A 16,786-nucleotide genomic window follows, 5' to 3' on the forward strand; every position below is an offset into this window, starting at 1 on the left:
GGGACTTCAGTCGATCACGGCCAGCTCATCAGTGCCCACCTGCCCCCTGCCAGTGCCACCTAAATATTAAAAAAGTGCCACCCATCAGTGCCCATAGTGCCACCCATCAGTGCCCACAGTGCCACCCATGAGTACCCACAGCGCCACCCATCAGTGCCCACAGTGGCACCTATCAGTACCCACAATCTGCCTCAACAACAGTGCTGCAACCCAGTGCCACATATCCGTGCCCATCAGTGTCATCTACCAGTGCCCATCAGTGCCACCCATCAGTGCCCAGCAGTGCCACCTATCAGAGCCACCTATCAGTGCCCATCAGTCCCATCTATCAGTGGTACCTATCAGTGCCACCCATCCGTGCCACCCATCAGTGCCATCTTAGCTGTGCCCATCTTTGCCCATCAGTGCCGCCTTATCTGTGCCCATCAGTACTGCCTTATCTGTGCCTATCGGTGAGACCTTATCTGTGGCTATTAGTGCCGCCTTAACTGTGCCTATCAGTGCAGCCTATCAGTTTTTTTTTTTTTTGCATCTTTTTTTGTTTGTTTAGCAAAAAATAAAACTCCCAGCTGTAATTAAATACCACCAAAAGAAAGTTCTATTTGTGGGAAAAAAATTATAAAAATTTAATTTGGGTACGGGGTTGTATGACCGCGCAATTGTCATTCAAAGTGCATCAGCGCTGAAAGCTGAAAATTGGTCTGGGCAGGAGGGGGGTTTAAGTGCCCAGTAAGCAAGTGGTTAAAGAAAAAAAGAGAAAAAATATATATGTTTAAAAAAAATACAACAAAAAAATATTTATTCAATAAAATAAAAACAGCCTGAAGCGGTTTTGTTTGTAACTGTGTTTATTTTAAATGGTCTTAATCTCTTGGGAGGTAAGTTTCTTACCAATAAGGGCACATACTCACAGATGGTGATCTCTAGCATAAAAATCATGGCGGTTTTCCACACCTGGGGAGCCACAGGTGGCATGTACCACCGGCCAAAGCAGTGAATGATTGTACATGCTTGTATTCGGGTAAACGTGATGCTGTGTTGCATTGGTGTTCCCTTGTGCAAGCACATATGACATATTTCAGAAACACAAAACACTTGCAAAAAAAATGAATTTTCTTGTGAGTATTTTGTATTTTATCCATATTGTTGTGCTGTAAGAAACACTCCATGCTATTTTTCCCATAGTAATAATCTTTGATCTCTTCCTCTAGTTCAGGTTTCATGGGTTCTGTGTTGTGCACGAAGAGATATGTATTGGTAAAGAATCACATTTCTGTAGACACATTGTTTTTCATGGAAAAACAAAACTGTCAAAAAGTTGCATGATCTCAGTAGAACAGCATGTCACACAGATGGTATGCACTCAAGGAACCAGATCTGCAGTTCCAGCTTTCGCTCTGTGCCTTGTGAAAAGCAGCCAATGAGGGCTGTGAAGAGAATACCCAATGAGAAGGTTTCTGTTATGTCATGCAGGAAGACTTGAATGAACACCCAGGTCTAGGAAGGGATCAGATGTGAGCTTGGTATCTGAGTGCATTGTCTGCTGTCACTACACGTCTCTGGCTGCACATTGTAGAGCGAATGCTCATGTGATGCACTCACTGGGTGATGAGATTAAAGGATTCTCTAAAAACAGGCTCAAGAAACAATGCACTCGCGTTACAACATTATCAGGAAAGAGAATCATAGAGACATGGAAAGATTCCCTGGTACATGTTGTGGATGACCCAGAGCAGCATGGTGGACCAGCCTGTGGATATGTGCAGGACCTTAGCATGGACTTGCAGGTGGGGGTCATCAAGCCCTGGCTATTGTTGGGTAAGTGCGAAATCGTGTACATTTGATTATAGTTTTTTTTTATGTATCAGAAACTTAAAAGTAAACAATTGTAATTTTTAAAGGATGAATCCACCCAAAAGTGATATTAAATCAAAGTGGAACCCAGTGTAATGGGTTTTTACTGCTGACTTCTTATTTTTCAGATGTTTCTGCCGTAATATCTGGCTCTGTTCCTACCCACTTTTGCATGTTTCAGTGCCTCTTGCCTCTGAGGATGTTCACATGCTAATATAAGAAGTAAGAGTAAGAATGTGACCCTCCTAATATTAGCCACAACAGGTGTGCGGACCTGGGAACTCAAGTGCAAAGATCTCACCATAGGAGTCCCTAAGGAACATAAGGGTGCGCTTATACTGAACCGTGAGTTAGTAGGATTGACCCAACTGCCTCGCAGGTCTGCACTCACATGGGGCTATAAGCAAGTGTTTCTGGGCACACTTATATGATCACCTCTGCCAACCATACTACAGTGATCCCTACTTCCATGCTTGGTGATCTATGTTTGGTTTGCGCTAACACTGAAGGTAAACGTATTGGACCACAAGTGGTCGGGGCCCATGCAGCAGGGTGTGGGCAGGGAGGGTGATCGGTACGGAAGGGGGTAATTACTGGAACCAATTCAATGTATCGCTCTCTAAAGCAGCCTCTTCTCCTTTCCTTCCTGTTGGCATTCAGCTGCTGCAGAGAGAGACAAAAAAGGGACCGGTTCTAGTAATTGCCCCCCCAAAGTGGCCGATACCGATCACTCACTGTGTTCATTCATAACTGAAGCATTGGCTGTATGGGGCATTGTGTCAGGTTGTCTGTACGGAGCCCCATACCAGGTTGTCTGTATGGGGCCCCATGGTTTCTAATAGCAGCCTTTCTGGGCATACACCACATAACAAACCAGACAAAGGGGTGAACCAAGACACAGTTAAAACTGCCAGTGTAAGTGCACCCTATGATGCTTATAGTCACTATTTTAACTCTCTACCTTCTGTCTAGTAGTTTAGCTGTGTAGCAGCTACCATCAGACGTAAGTGGACTGACCTTTCATGCTTGAGGGCTCTTTTACACTGTTGTGTTTTAACACACTAAAATGCATTTGTACAACATTTGCACAAAAAAAAAACAACAAAAGAAAAAAGAAAAAAACATCTGTTTCTATCTCATGGTTGTATTGTGCTTTGAAAAACTATCACGTCTATTTTTCTGCGTGTTGGCATGAAAGTCAATGGAAATGCATCAAAACACAAATGCGTTTGAAGCGTTGGCAAAAAGGTATGAACAAGCCTTGGTCAACAGTTGTTAATCCTATCTACTCCAAATTTCTAATTCAAAAACACATAAAGTGCGTCTTAACACATGTCAAAGTACAGTATATAGATCAGACCAAACTTAGGGGCAAATGAGGAAAAAAGAGGTACAGAGGAACTTCCAAACCTCTAAATCGGGGACAATTGGGAGCTATGCATGTTGGAAGGAGCAGTTTGTTTGATGGCCTATTTGTTGGGTATATACATGTAGCACTGACCCCCGAAGGAGCTGCTGGTTTTATTGGGCTTACTGTTACCTTCTTGACCTCGTCTCTGTCTAGGGTTTCCCGTGGTAGATGGCCCAAAGAAATGCAGAAACTGACACTGGATCTTCTTTTGGGATATTTATTTGAAATAGGAACAAGATCTCTCAGGTTATGATATAGGGTTAGGAGGAAGTTCAGGTAGTTTGGACTGTCAACAATGGAAAGTCTTTATATAAGGAATCCAGAGAATAACCATTTCACAGCGGGATTTTTACGACCCCCGGATAGACTTCCTTTCACTAGGCCTAGCAGCCGGTAGGGTGTTAAGTAAAGTCTCTGCCACAGACTTGAGCGTAAAATACTTGAGAAAATGTCTCTGCCACAGACTTGAGTGTAGAATACTTGAGAAAATGTCTCTGCCACAGACTTGAGTGTAGAATACTTGAGAAAAAGTATCTGCCACAGACTTGAGCATAACTGAGGGACATAGACAAATTTATAGAGCTATGATACGGTACCAGTATCTCTCAGCCGGTCTGGCGATACCGTATGAGTGTGAATATATGAAGTGTCCTTCAACTGAGCCTCAGGCTCCTTCAGAGAAGCCAGCCTTGTACATAGCCTTCTCCTGAAGAGTCCTCCCCTGGATGCTTCTCCAGTTGCTGGGCCTCTCCTTAGGTGAGACGGCACCGGACCACCCTTGAATCACCAGGCCTTGACATCCATTCAGGCCTGTCCCTGCAGTTGCTTCACCTCGGGCTATCCAGCCCCGAGACTTGGAAATGCATGGAACTGCACCCCAGGCCAGGAGGGCCATGGGGGCTGGTCAGGAGGACCAGAACCAAACAGACATAAAATCCTCTGGCATGGAACCCCATAACATGTGATGTCAGCACCTTAAATACCACCTCCCAGAGTGCACAGCAGGAGAACACTCCCACTGGGCTGGTTCCGAGTAAACGTGGCATTCAATACACCCAGCTAAACTGCGTTCTACCACTTGCCAGCGGTGACAGCAACACCTGCGGCCAAGGAGAACCCAGTGCAACCCAGCTGGACCAGCACTGAAATAATCATTTAGTAAAATTAGCCCTAAAACCCAACTGTGGTTTCAGAAATATTAATTTTCAAAAAACATATAGTGCATGCTCGTCAGGAGCCAGCGCTACATACATAACATAATTTTTAGTGTCCCCAACATGAGATGGGTGGTCATCCTTTGTCTGGAGCTCTCATACCTGGCACCTTGGATGGCCAAATATCTGAGGTTAAAGGGTCGTGAAGGAATAACAAATTATGCTATTTTTTAGATCTTCTGCCAATGCTAGTTGGCTGACCTATGCTGACCCACTAGCTTTAAACTGTTACTAAACCCAGAACCCTGCATTCGCTATATCTGGTCTCCTACAGAATATGGAAATGCATTAATTTTTGTAAATACCACATAAACTGCTAAATACCTTTTCAGGTGTGCTCGATTGGCAGAGTTCAGGGGTGTCCTATGTACAGGCACGCACAACAATAAGAGTGCAGAGTTCAAGGGTGCGCTATATACAGAGTGCAGGGTTCAATAGTGCACTACGTATATGGTCCAGAGATCAGGAATGCACTACGTACACCACGCAGAGATCAGAAGTGCGCTACGTAGACCGTGCAGAGATCAGGAGTGTGCTACATAGACCGTGTAGAGATCAGGAGTGCACTGCATACTGTCAGAAACCATGACTCAGCGTAGTGGAACAGAAAGTAGGATCTGGAGCCAGAAGGAATGTCAGCCAAGCATGTCTTTAACAGGAACACAGGATATGGTCTCTGATGTTGACCAGCGAAGGCAGAGATGATCTGGGCTGGACGGCTTAAGTAGGCAGGACTGACGAGCAGGATATCATCAACAGGTGAGTCACTATGGAGAGATAGGAGCTGGCAATTCGCCAACAGCTGAGTGACCAGCTCAGAGAAGGAAGGACTGAGCCCAGCCCTGACACGCACACAGTGCAGAGATTAGGAGTGTGCTACATACAGAGTTCAGGAGCACGCTATGTACACAGTGCAGGGTTCAGGAGTGTACTGTGTACAGATTGTAGCATTCAGGCATGCACTACATAGAATGAGGAGTTGCGAATTAGCTGATTCTCTTGAAAAAATTCCATTTGGTGATGGTACTGACCACCAAACTCAATAATGGATATAATTTACACTAACATGAGAAGAGAGAGATAGTACAGAGAGAATGTTCAAATTACTTTTATTGAGATTCAGGGCTCTTGCACACGGGTGGCTGAGACCATTTGGTGTAATTGCAGCCCAGGTGCAATGTACAGTCCGTCACTGATATGAATAGGTGTACGCTGCTATACTCATGTTTATGACCACTGTATAGAGTAATACAGTAGCGTACAACTATTCATGTCAGTGAACGGGCTGTACACTGCACCTAAGCTGCAATTACACTGAATGGGCTCAACCACCTGTGTGCAAGAGCCCTGGCCTGGATAAAGGGATGGTTGGATGGAGGGAGGAATGGATAGATAGGGGGAGGGATAGATGGAGCAAGGGACAGTTGGAGAGAGGGATGGATGTTTGGATGGAACAAGAGATGGAGGGAGGGATGATTGAAGGGAGGGATGGAAGGAGGGATGGTTGAAGGGATAAATGGAGGGAGGGATGGTTGGTGGAATGGATGAAGGAGGGATGACAGGAGGGAGGGAGGGATGGATAGGGGGAGGGATGGTTGGATGGATGGTTAGATAGAGGGAGGGAGGGATGGTTGGCTAGAGAGAGGGATGGATGGATTGAAGGAGGGATAGAGTGATGGAGGAAGGGAGGGATGCATGGAGTAAAGGGGGGGGGGGTGGATGGAAGGAGGGATTGATGGATGGAAAGAAGGATGGAGGGAGGGATAGAACACATAGACATCCTATCCAGGTGCTGCTCTTCTAGCTTTCTGTATCACACACAGCCTTTGTTCTCTCATTGCTGGCAGAAGCAGTTTCTTTAGACTCATGGGTTCACCACAGAGGCTGAGAAGTGATCTGTCTGCCTTTGAGACCTAGAACAGTCCATCATCTTTATTTTTATTGAGGGGATTGAACTTGGATGGGTAAAGCATAGTTGTGGGATGCCCAGAATGATTCAAAACAACTTGCTTGGACTTTTATATACACTTCAGTATATACGGTCCAGTCTTCTCTTTAGCACAAACACTTGCTAAAGACCTCCTTTCCTTCACTCCTCCAGCACTTCCCATGCTGCAGACCATTACTCCTCTAGACTAGCTTGCACCAAATGGTTAGGCCTGACACTACTCCAGTCAGGCCTCAGTGAACTGCCTTATGCGGGCAGGGACCTCGGGCTCCGGTGGTGTAAAATAGTTCAGGTGCTAGCTGACCTCCTATTCAGCTACCATTCCCCGATAACGCCCCTCAGGTCCTGCCAGCCAGCCCTGCTGCAAAGACCTCTTTCCACTGCTCTTCCAACAGTCCTCTCTTCTGGTTCTGCACCCATCTCAAACTGCAATCTCCCAGTTCTCTCACAGTCCTCCCTAGTCCTCCCGACTGTGCTTACTCACCAGCCCTCCTGGCTGTGACCAGTTGCCCTCCCTGGAGACTCTTAGAAGTGTTCTCTCCCGCTGTCCTTTCCTTGCTCTCTCATGTGCCTCTCCTTCTAGGATCTCGTCCCTTCTCCTGGATGTACCTGAGCCCAGCCCAGTGTCCCCCCCCCCCCGACTGGGGAGCTCCCTGTGAGCCCTGACAGCCTCCACACTCTAACTCCAGCTCTTCCACCTGACAACTCCTCCCCAGCTGAGCTGACCCTAGATATTTGAAGAGGCCCGCCCCCTGCCAATCTAGATTGGGGATTGGTCAGGGCTCCCCAAGATACCCCAGACAGTGGCACCTCTCCTCCCTCCAGATCTTTCTAACAGACTCTAGCAAGAAGAGGGAGGTCCCAGTGATGCTGCTTGTGGATCACCAGCTGCTACCCTGACCCACTATCAGCCCAGAATGAAAACAAACAGGCCTAGTCACCTAGCTAGGCCTGCCTAAATTTTCCTACTCTTCTTCCAGAAATATCTCACTCTAGCCCCTACCTAACTAGAGGGTGCTACATTATAAGAGCATTGTTCGGATGACTTAGTCCCAAGGTGGGTGAGTTTTGTCTTATGCCTTAAAATTTGTATGATGTAATTTCTAAAATTTCTGAATTAGTGATCAGTGATTCAAGAATAACTATGTTCCATTTGCCTAGGTAGGAATTGTGATGTCAGTTTTCTAGTCTTTACTTATTGATGAGGGTTTCATATGTCAGTAGTTCTGCACAATGTGTTACCTTATATGACAGTGTTGGTTCTGTTGCCAATACTGTTGGCAATGCTGTTGGAAGATAAAGTGGGCCAACTGTAATAGTAGCTACAGTAAAATGTTTACTTTAAATTAACATATATAGAGAATGAACAGCAAATTTAATTAAATTACCTTTTTATAACTTAAGCTTTCTTATGCATTTTATGTCATTTTATTTTAGGCTCACAAGATATTGCACAGGACCTGGATGTACTAAAAAAGTATAAGGTAACAATGAGCTTTTTAAGTGCTATAACAAATGTAATTTAGATGCTTTGGGAAAAAAGAGAAACTCTAAGGCTGCTTTCACACTGGGGCGGGAGTGGCGTCGGCGGTAAAGCGCCGCTATTTTTAGCGGCGCTTTACCGTCGTTTTAGCGGCGGTCTGCGGGCGCTAGCGGGGTGGTTTTAACCCCCGCTAGCGGCCGAAAAAGGGTTAAACCCGCCCGCAAAGCGCCGCTGCAGTGGCGCTTTGCCGGCGGTATTGCCGCGGTGTCCCATTGATTTCAATGGGTAGGAGCGGTGAATACACCGCTCCTTCACCGCTCCAAAGATGCGGCTAGCAGGACTTTTTTCACCATCCTGCCAGCGCATCGCTCCAGTGTGAAAGCCCTCCGGCTTTCACACTGGAGGGAAAGGGGCCGGTTTTTTTCAGGCGCTACACAGGCGCTATTTTTAGCGCTGTAACGCCTGAATACCGCCCCAGTGTGAAAGCAGCCTAAGAGCCCGTTCACACCGCAACGTGGTGCAGAAAAGGTGCGTTCCGCGCATATTTCCTGCACCGCACGTGAGCGCGCTGGCCTTGCAAACGACTCGTGGATGCCGTTAATTGTTAAGGGCATCCTAAATGCATCTCGCATCCACCAAACCACATGTTGCCACAGTAATGCTTGACCTACTTTTTGCTCGGTTCTGTGCGTTTGGCAGCCCATTCAAAAGAATGAGCTGTCAAAATCAGAATGCAAGGGACCACACAGTAACATGCGCAATGCAAACAAACAAGTTCCAGTATGAACCGGTCCTAAAACATAAAGCTGAATGTAATGAAAATTAAATATTCTCCATGAATACATTAGATGTTTTCAATTAGTATGCACAAACTAAAAGGATTCCTTTTATTATTTCATACCATTTATTGTAGTTATAATATACAGTATGTATTACAGTGTATGAATCCATGTAACATTACCAAAATTGTTAACCACTTTATGACCAGGCCATTTTTTGCTATTCAGCACTGCGCTACTTTAACTTGTAATTATGCGGATATGCAACACTGTACCCAAATTACATTTTATATAAAAAAAATTTAAACAAATAGATCTTTTTTTAAAAAAAAATTATTTTTTTTGTTTTTTTTGCGATGTAAACTAAAAAAGACCGACAATTTTGAAAAACAAACCCAATATTTTTTACTTTCTGCCATAAAACATATCCAGAAAAGAAATAAATCTAAAACTTAATTTTATTCATAAATTTTGGCCAAAATGCATTCTTCTACATGTCTTTAGTAAAAAGAATCCCAATAAGTGTATATTGATTGGTTTGCGTGAAAGTTATAATGTCTTCAAATTATGGTGTATATACCAGGGGTCTCCAAACTTGCTAAACAAAGGGCCAGTTTACTGTCCTTCAGACTTTGGGGGGGGGGGGGGGGGGGGACGACTGTGGAAGTAGAAATTATCCTGGCGTCAGTGGGAGTAAACTATGCAGCTTTGGCATTAGGGGGAAGAATAGTGCACTATAATGGGTGTCAGTGGGAGGAATAGTGCCTCATTGTTGGTGTCAGTGGGAGGAATAGTGCCTCATCGTTGGTGTCAGTGGGAGGAATAGTGCCCCATCGTTGGTGTGAGTAACAGGAATTATGCCCCTTTGTTGGTGCCAGTGGGAGAAAAAGTGTCCCAAGGGCCAGATAAAGGCAAGCAAAGAACCGCATCGAGCCCTTGGGCCACAGTTTGGAGACCACTAACATTTAGAATTTTTATACTAGTAATAGCAGTGATCAGTGACTTATAGTTGGGCTGTGATAGTGAGGTGGGCAATCTAAAACAAACTGATCCTGGGGGGAACTGACTGACACTGACATCAACAGTGATACTAATATAGTGATCAGTGAAAATAATATTCACTGTACTAATGACGGAAGGTAAGGGGTTAACATTTAGGGTCAATCAAGGGATTAACTGTGTGCCTAACAATGCTTACTGTGTGTGTTATATGCTGTTTTTACTAAGCAATGTGCCGGTTTTAATACCTGCTTTGCAGGGAGAAAAAAAAATGGCACATCGCTGCTATCTGTAGAGTTTACCAACATAGGGCTGTCTTCTGTCATTCCTCAGCTGATCAGCAGGTCCTGGGCATAAATCAATGGCCGGGACCCACTGATTGCTGCAGAGAATGACAGCTTGGATTTTCAGGTGCGCATGCACATGCGCAAGCGGACCCAGAAGAAAGCGAATGTACAGGTACGTTATGATGCCTGTACGAGCCACCCAGTATATACAGTATATGTTATAACCTTTTTTATGTGAGCTATTTTACCTGCCAAAGGATTTGTATTTCTGTCCATACAATCCTGAGATTTGCTATGCCACACATTACAGTCCTGTCTGGCACAGCAAGAGACCTAATTTTTTTATCTGCTGCTGTTTCACTTTCAATAACAGATTCCCTCCTCACCCGTATCCTGTGACTGGGTAGTAAATCTGGACATGTATGGGGACAGTTTTTTTTTTTTACGTTTAACCAGCAGTTTGGACGAAAAAAACGGATGGATCCCCGCATTCACACAAAGTGATATGGATTCAGGGATTTCCGCACTGCAATATTGTATTTTGACAGTGAGGACCCCCCCCTTTCAGAATATACATATCAGTGTTGCAACCATGATTGACTGCAAGAGCTGATGGTTTTCCAGCAGGACCTTTCAACCGAAGCCGATTTAACAACCAGTACACACAGACAGAAATTTGGCTGATTTTCAGTGTGTGTATAGCAGCCTTAAAAGAAGCAGCAACCTTTGGTTGCAGGAAAGAAATTTGCACCATTTATGATCGGCTTTAAATGGCTTTGATGCAAACAGTGGGCTGGCTCTTGGGATGAGTTATGCAAATATCGAAATTCCTTTTACAGGCCACCCTAAATAATACCCATATGTGATGTTGAGCTTCCATGATTGAAACAACTGAAATCCAATGAATGAAAAGAGGCAGGTCAGGAACAGTAAGGCTGCAGAAGGCCAGATGACGCTGGATATCTTCTTGGGCTTTATATAACTTGTTGCAGCATCTAACGCATGCGAGTAAAAGTGTGGAAGACTGAAAGTAAGGCTGGAGTTCAGCTTTAAGGCTGGGTCCACACTGTTGCGAATTGGATGCAGATTTCTCTGCATCCAATTTGCATGGCAGGAGATTGTGACTCGTGCAGCTGTGAATTGTGTGTGACTCTATGGAGCCAGTTCACACATCTCAGCAGCGGCTCCGGTGTAAATTGCACAATCTTGTGTGTCTTCTGGTCCATTTCAGGTCCGAACTCAGCCAAAAATTCAGCCTGAAATTGGATCTGAAATGGTGAATAGGAACGCACCAGACTCCTGCTGTGAGCCAGAGCATGCTGCAATGTGAACCCAGCCTTAAGCCCAAGTCCAGGGAAAGTAAAAACCCTTCATTACAAAAAGCAATCCTGTATTGGGGTAACATTAGAGAGGAGCAATATTAGGTAGGGCCGCAGTGTGTTTTGTCCTGCTTTCTTAAAGTTGGATGTAATATGTGTAGCACTGTCCCCATAGGGCTTGCTGTCTGTTGACTTCTAAGCCCACGTACACACGGTCGGAGATTTTGCCAACCAAATCCGTCAGATTTTGCCCGTAGGTTTTAGTCCGACGGATTGTGTCCGAAACTGTTGCATACACACGGTCGGGCCAAGTTGGCGAAAAATCCGATCTTTCAGAACGTGATGACGTAATTTCGTTACGATGGGACTACATTCAGGCTAGTAGCCAATAGCTTTGATGTAGGAATTTGATCTAAGCATGCGTGGCACTTGGTCCGATCAAAATGCTCTACACATGATCGGATTAGGTCCGTCCGGCCCAGTTGGTCGGGAAATATTTCCAACATGTTGGAAAATTGGGTCGGACGGAGATTCGGATGGAATCAGTCCGATGCATACCACACACAGTCGGATTATCTGACGACACGGTCCGATAAGACTCATTCCGACAGATTCTCCGACCGTGTGTACGTGTACCGTGTGGGCTTAGGCCTCTCTTTGATTACCTACAGACAGTTGCTAGAGGTTTTTCACATATTCTTCCTTACTCCCGTTTGCCGTTATTCAATAAATAGTCCAGGGTATTTGTTTTTTTTATATTGTGGAACTTGGATGGTAGAAGGGAATAGCGGGATACTCCAACTGAACTATTCACATGAGATAGGGACCACTCTCATTTGGCCTCACCAGATTACTTGTGGAAGCAACCATACTGCCACTTGTATGGAAGAATTAAGTCTTCTTGCTCTCTCTAGCAGCTGACTTGCTGCAACTACTTTATCTAACTACTTTATCTTTAGGACACCTTCTAGTATCCCCTTGACTGACACCTGTCCACTGACTCATAGCTGAAGGGGGTGGCCTTCACAGGACAGGCCCCATGACACAGATCTGTACTCGTTGTAGGCAGAATCAGATCTCTCCTGGTGTCCCCCTTCCAGTCAGCTCTGAAGGATCTCTGGGTTCAGCTTCTCTCTGACTTTCAGACCCTTAGGTCGACTACCTAAGGCCGCATAGCAATTTTTACAGAGGAGGAGCAGCCGCTCCCTTTCTCTGGGACCCCATTTTCCAGCTGAAGACCCAGAGCACATGTGCCCTCTATATTTCTACAGTCATCCAGCAAGCAACAAGGCATTTTCCACTGCCAATAGCCAGGGCTGTAACAATACCTGTGCTCTCACTTGTCATTTTTCCTCCCACTATCCAGTATGCCTCCCTATTGGACCAGTGTGAAACATTCAGACAAGCTGAGCTGCACCTAAGCACCTTTAGCAGACCCTATCAATAGATCCTGCTCCCTGGTAGGCAGAGAGCACTCTAAATTTACCTGGCAATCATCCTGGTAAGCAGAAAGACCCAAAAACTATACTCTCTTCTAACACCTACCTAGGAGAGTGCTACATATAAAATCATTGGTGTGCAACTGCCTGCCTCCCATTGGATTAACATGACAGCCAGGCAATAGGCCAAATAGGCAATATTATGAAGGAGCAGTTGGTGTTAGCATTTTTTTTCCTCTTCACTTTAAAGTGGTTGTAAACGCTTTTTGTTGACTTTTACTTATAAGTAAGCCTAGAATAAGGCTTACCTATAGGTAGTGGAAATATCTCCTAAACATGTGCCATTTAGGAGATTTTTCACTTGTAGTGCGCCTATTTCATCGGCGCATTCGCTGTGAAGAAACGGACCACCATGCCGTTTCTTCCCCCAGCATGTGCCATGACTGACGGGTCCTGCACGGGAGTGACGTCACGTGACTCTGGCCAGTCACAGGGCCGGAGTCCGTGGCCACGGAAGGAAGAGGGGCGAAGATGGATGCGGCCTGTTCAGGGGACAACGTGGGCTTTGTTTGCAGGTAAGTGTCATATAATGGGCTAGTATGCGATGCAATACTAGCCCTTTATGCTTTTCATTTGCAGGCCTTGCTTGGAGCAAAAGAGGAAGTAAAGCCCATCAGGGTTTACTTCCTCTTCAACAACATATATACAGTATATTACAATGTGGTGGTTAATGACTTTTGTATTGATTTAGAACAGATACATGTCGCCTGGCTGCCATCCTATGTTTTGCGCTTAAAAACTTTCTAAATCACTGGCTCACTGACTTCACTGGCTGCATACTTGTTCCCGGGTCAGACAATGCGGCATTTTGAGAAGGAGGCCTGGGTTTCCTTTGAGGTGCACTCCAGGAAGAAGCAAACCTCTCTCTAAATTCTGTAGTCCTCATTTTGTTCAGCCTGTTTACTTTCTGAATTCCACACGTTCTTATACCAAGGAAAATACCAGTCATTGTCTCTTGAGTCACACAACACGTAATGTGTCTCAACTAAAGATAATACTAATTGTCAGTAGATTTAGCGCGCAATTGAATTTGCAGTTTGAATCAGCTAAATAAATTTCCTGTCCCATCATGGCAGCACACACTGTGTTGTGACTCTGCCCCCACAAGCTGATAGGACTGGTTAGCTATACATTCTAAAGAGGAACCCACCGCAGCATTCTCCTTTTTTTTTTTTTTTCCCCCTCACCTTTTCAGGACTGGATGGATAGGGGGCTAGACTGCCTACACAGCCTTGGAATTTCCAGCTGAGGTATCCCTTTCCCCCAGCACCTCTAATCGCAAGATTTTTGTCCAAACTCAGAAGATCAACATCCATGGTGATAGCAGTAATACCTTTCTCGCCAAGAAGACCCTTCTATAATTAAGCATAGCGGATCCATTGCCTCATCCAGTAACGCTGGGGGTGCTCTCACAGGACCAATTTCTACACCCAGTGACAGAGAAACTACACCTGATGGCATGGAAATTGAGAGGGATAGGCTTCTAAGGCAAGGATGTTTTCATAAGGTGGAAGCTACTTTGCTACAAGCCAGAAAAAATACTACTAATAACCAGTGGCGGTGCATCCATAAAGGACGCAGGAGCGCCACCCCCCCTCTCCTACCCCGCTCTAATCATCATAGATAGATTCATGCATTGCATGAATCTATCTATGGTCATTGCTGACACCCCCTATTCAGGTGCCCCGATCTATGTTCGGGCGCGGGGCATCTGAATTACACTGGCGGAGGTGTTTTTTGGAAGTGCCTGATTAGAGCTATAGGCTCTAATAGGCTCCCAAAAATTTGAAAAGCGGGCGCAACGCTGTGCATTCGCTTCTTACTCATATGTTATGAGTATGTTAGCAAAGCGAAGGAATTTGCTTTGCTAACATTGAACCACCTCTCAGCCAATCAGGTTGCCGGGTTACCTGTCACCTGATTGCCTGAAATGACAGGTGCTGTGATTGGACGCTTATCAGGCATCCAATCATACCAGAGGACAAGAGGAGGAGCGGGCGGGAGAAGACGTCAGTGTGTGCTGCCATGATGCGACAGGAAAACGGAAACTTGTATACGCACCTTTCCATAATTTTTCTTTCCTGGTGCATCTTCAGGGACAGCATACAGATTCCCACCCATTGAGGGTACAGATATGGAGATGGCTGCAGTGGGTTCCTCTTTAGAACTTAAAGCTAACCAGTCCTATCAGGTTGTAGGGATGGAGTCACAACCCAGTGTGTACTGCCATGAAGATGCACCAGGAAAGGAAAATTATGGAAAGGTGAGTTTACAATTTTCCTTTTTTGGCACATCAAAACAAGAGATTTTCAATGTCCTACAGTTAAAGTGTTACTAAACCCACAACAGTAAAATCAGTTTGTATATTCAGTAAAGCATGCTTGTTATACTCACTGTGGAACCTAAGGGGTTAATCCTCTATTGTGTAAAAATGCTTTTTGATCCTGTCTTCTCTGTTCCTCTTTCTTCCACAGTCCCCAAACCATCTCCTGATCGACAGAGGCTAGGGGACAAGCTGTACATGCTCAGTTTGGTGTGTATTGCTAGAGAGTTTTTTTATTATTATTTTTTTGTTGGAAGAGTGCACTGGGCCAATCAGCACTGTCCAGGCAAGGGTCAGGGGTCCTACATGCAGCCTCATAGGACAATCGGGGAGAATGAAAACTCCTCCCATAAGCTTTAACCAAACACTAACAGAAGTCACAAGACTGCTTGAACTGCTGATGAGAAAAAGGTATTTAGCAGTTTATATTTCCTAAAATAACTGCATTTCCATGTTCTATGTACTGTGGGAGACCAGATATATTGAATGCAGGGCCCTGGGTTTAGTAACACTTTACTTTTCCTTGGAAATCCACTACATCTTAAATAAATAAAAAAGTCTCCTTCCTGCCAGCAGCTACATAAAAAGGCTGGTACTCTCTGTGTGGAAGCAGTGGTCTCTCTGTGGAGGTCTGACATGCCCCCTTACTGAGTCCAACCTGTGGCACTGCAATCAGCAAATCTCATGCTCGTCACTGATTGTTCAGACTCTGCAAGGGGTGTGATGGACCTTTGTAGAGAGATTTAAACTGAAAGTTCAGTTTGGTGTTAATGGTTTTAGTGCTTTATACTTATACCCCAGAAAAACATTAATACCTAATCCTTCCTCAGTTTGGTGTTGTTCCTTTTTTTTTTTTTTTTTTTTTTACTTCTAACATTATTATTTTTCATCATCGTGTAGGTTACCCATATTTTGAATGTGGCCTATGGTGTGGAAAATGTATTTCCAAATGAATTCACTTACAGGAAGCTTTCCATTCTTGATCTCCCTGAGACGAACATCACTTCCTATTTCCCGGAGTGCTTTGATTTTATAGAACAAACAAAAAAAGAGGTAAGAATTTCTCTTACTCTTTATTTTTCCAGAGTACATTTCAGCATTCTTCACTTTAGAGATGGGGTACAGGGGTGTATAGATAACCCATATACCCTGTAGTATACATATTGCTCTATGGACAGGCAGTGCAACAATGAAGGTTTAATGAAGAAACCTAGTGCAGGTAAACCTCAATTTTTGTAGCAACACTAATGCAAGCATCGTCATGTAGCTGAGAATAAGCGGGTTGGGTGGTGAGCTTTAAAGATGTTCTATCTTGAATGGGCAAAGTGAATATCTTTAACCACTTCAATACTGGGCACTTTCACCCCCTTCCTGCCCAGGCCAATTTTCAGCTTTAAGCGCTGTCACATGTTGAATGACAATTGCGCGGTCATGCAACACTGTACTCAAATCAAATTTTTTTCATTTTATTTTATAGAGCTTTCTTTTGGTGATATTTAATCACCGCTGGGTTTTAAATTTTTTGCAAAAAAATTTAAAAAACACCAAAAATTTGGAAAAAAATATTTTTTTCTAGTTTGTCAGTAAATTTTTTAAATATGTAATTTTTCTCCTTCACTGATGTGTGATAATGAGGCGGCACTGATGGGCACTGATTAGGTGACACTGAC

The 16,786-nt window shown here is 44.5% G+C and overlaps 1 protein-coding gene across 1 annotated transcript in view; it reads left to right on the forward strand.

Moving 5' to 3' along the window:
• Positions 1–1,456: 1,456 nt before the first annotated feature.
• The window catches only part of DUSP19 (dual specificity phosphatase 19), a 31,967-nt gene continuing 16,637 nt past the window's right edge, over positions 1,457–16,786 (forward strand). The window contains exons 1-3 of the mRNA XM_077448140.1: positions 1,457–1,818; positions 7,865–7,911; positions 16,017–16,169. Of these exons, the coding sequence (XP_077304266.1) occupies positions 1,593–1,818; positions 7,865–7,911; positions 16,017–16,169 (426 nt within the window). The 5' untranslated portion in view covers positions 1,457–1,592. The remainder of the gene's footprint in view (positions 1,819–7,864; positions 7,912–16,016; positions 16,170–16,786) is intronic.

The sequence above is a fragment of the Lithobates pipiens genome, unplaced genomic scaffold, assembly GCF_037356315.1.
Source record: "Lithobates pipiens isolate NorthernLeopardFrog02 unplaced genomic scaffold, aLitPip1_a1.2 Scaffold_22, whole genome shotgun sequence".
In the NCBI taxonomy this organism is placed as follows: Eukaryota; Metazoa; Chordata; class Amphibia; order Anura; family Ranidae; genus Lithobates; species Lithobates pipiens.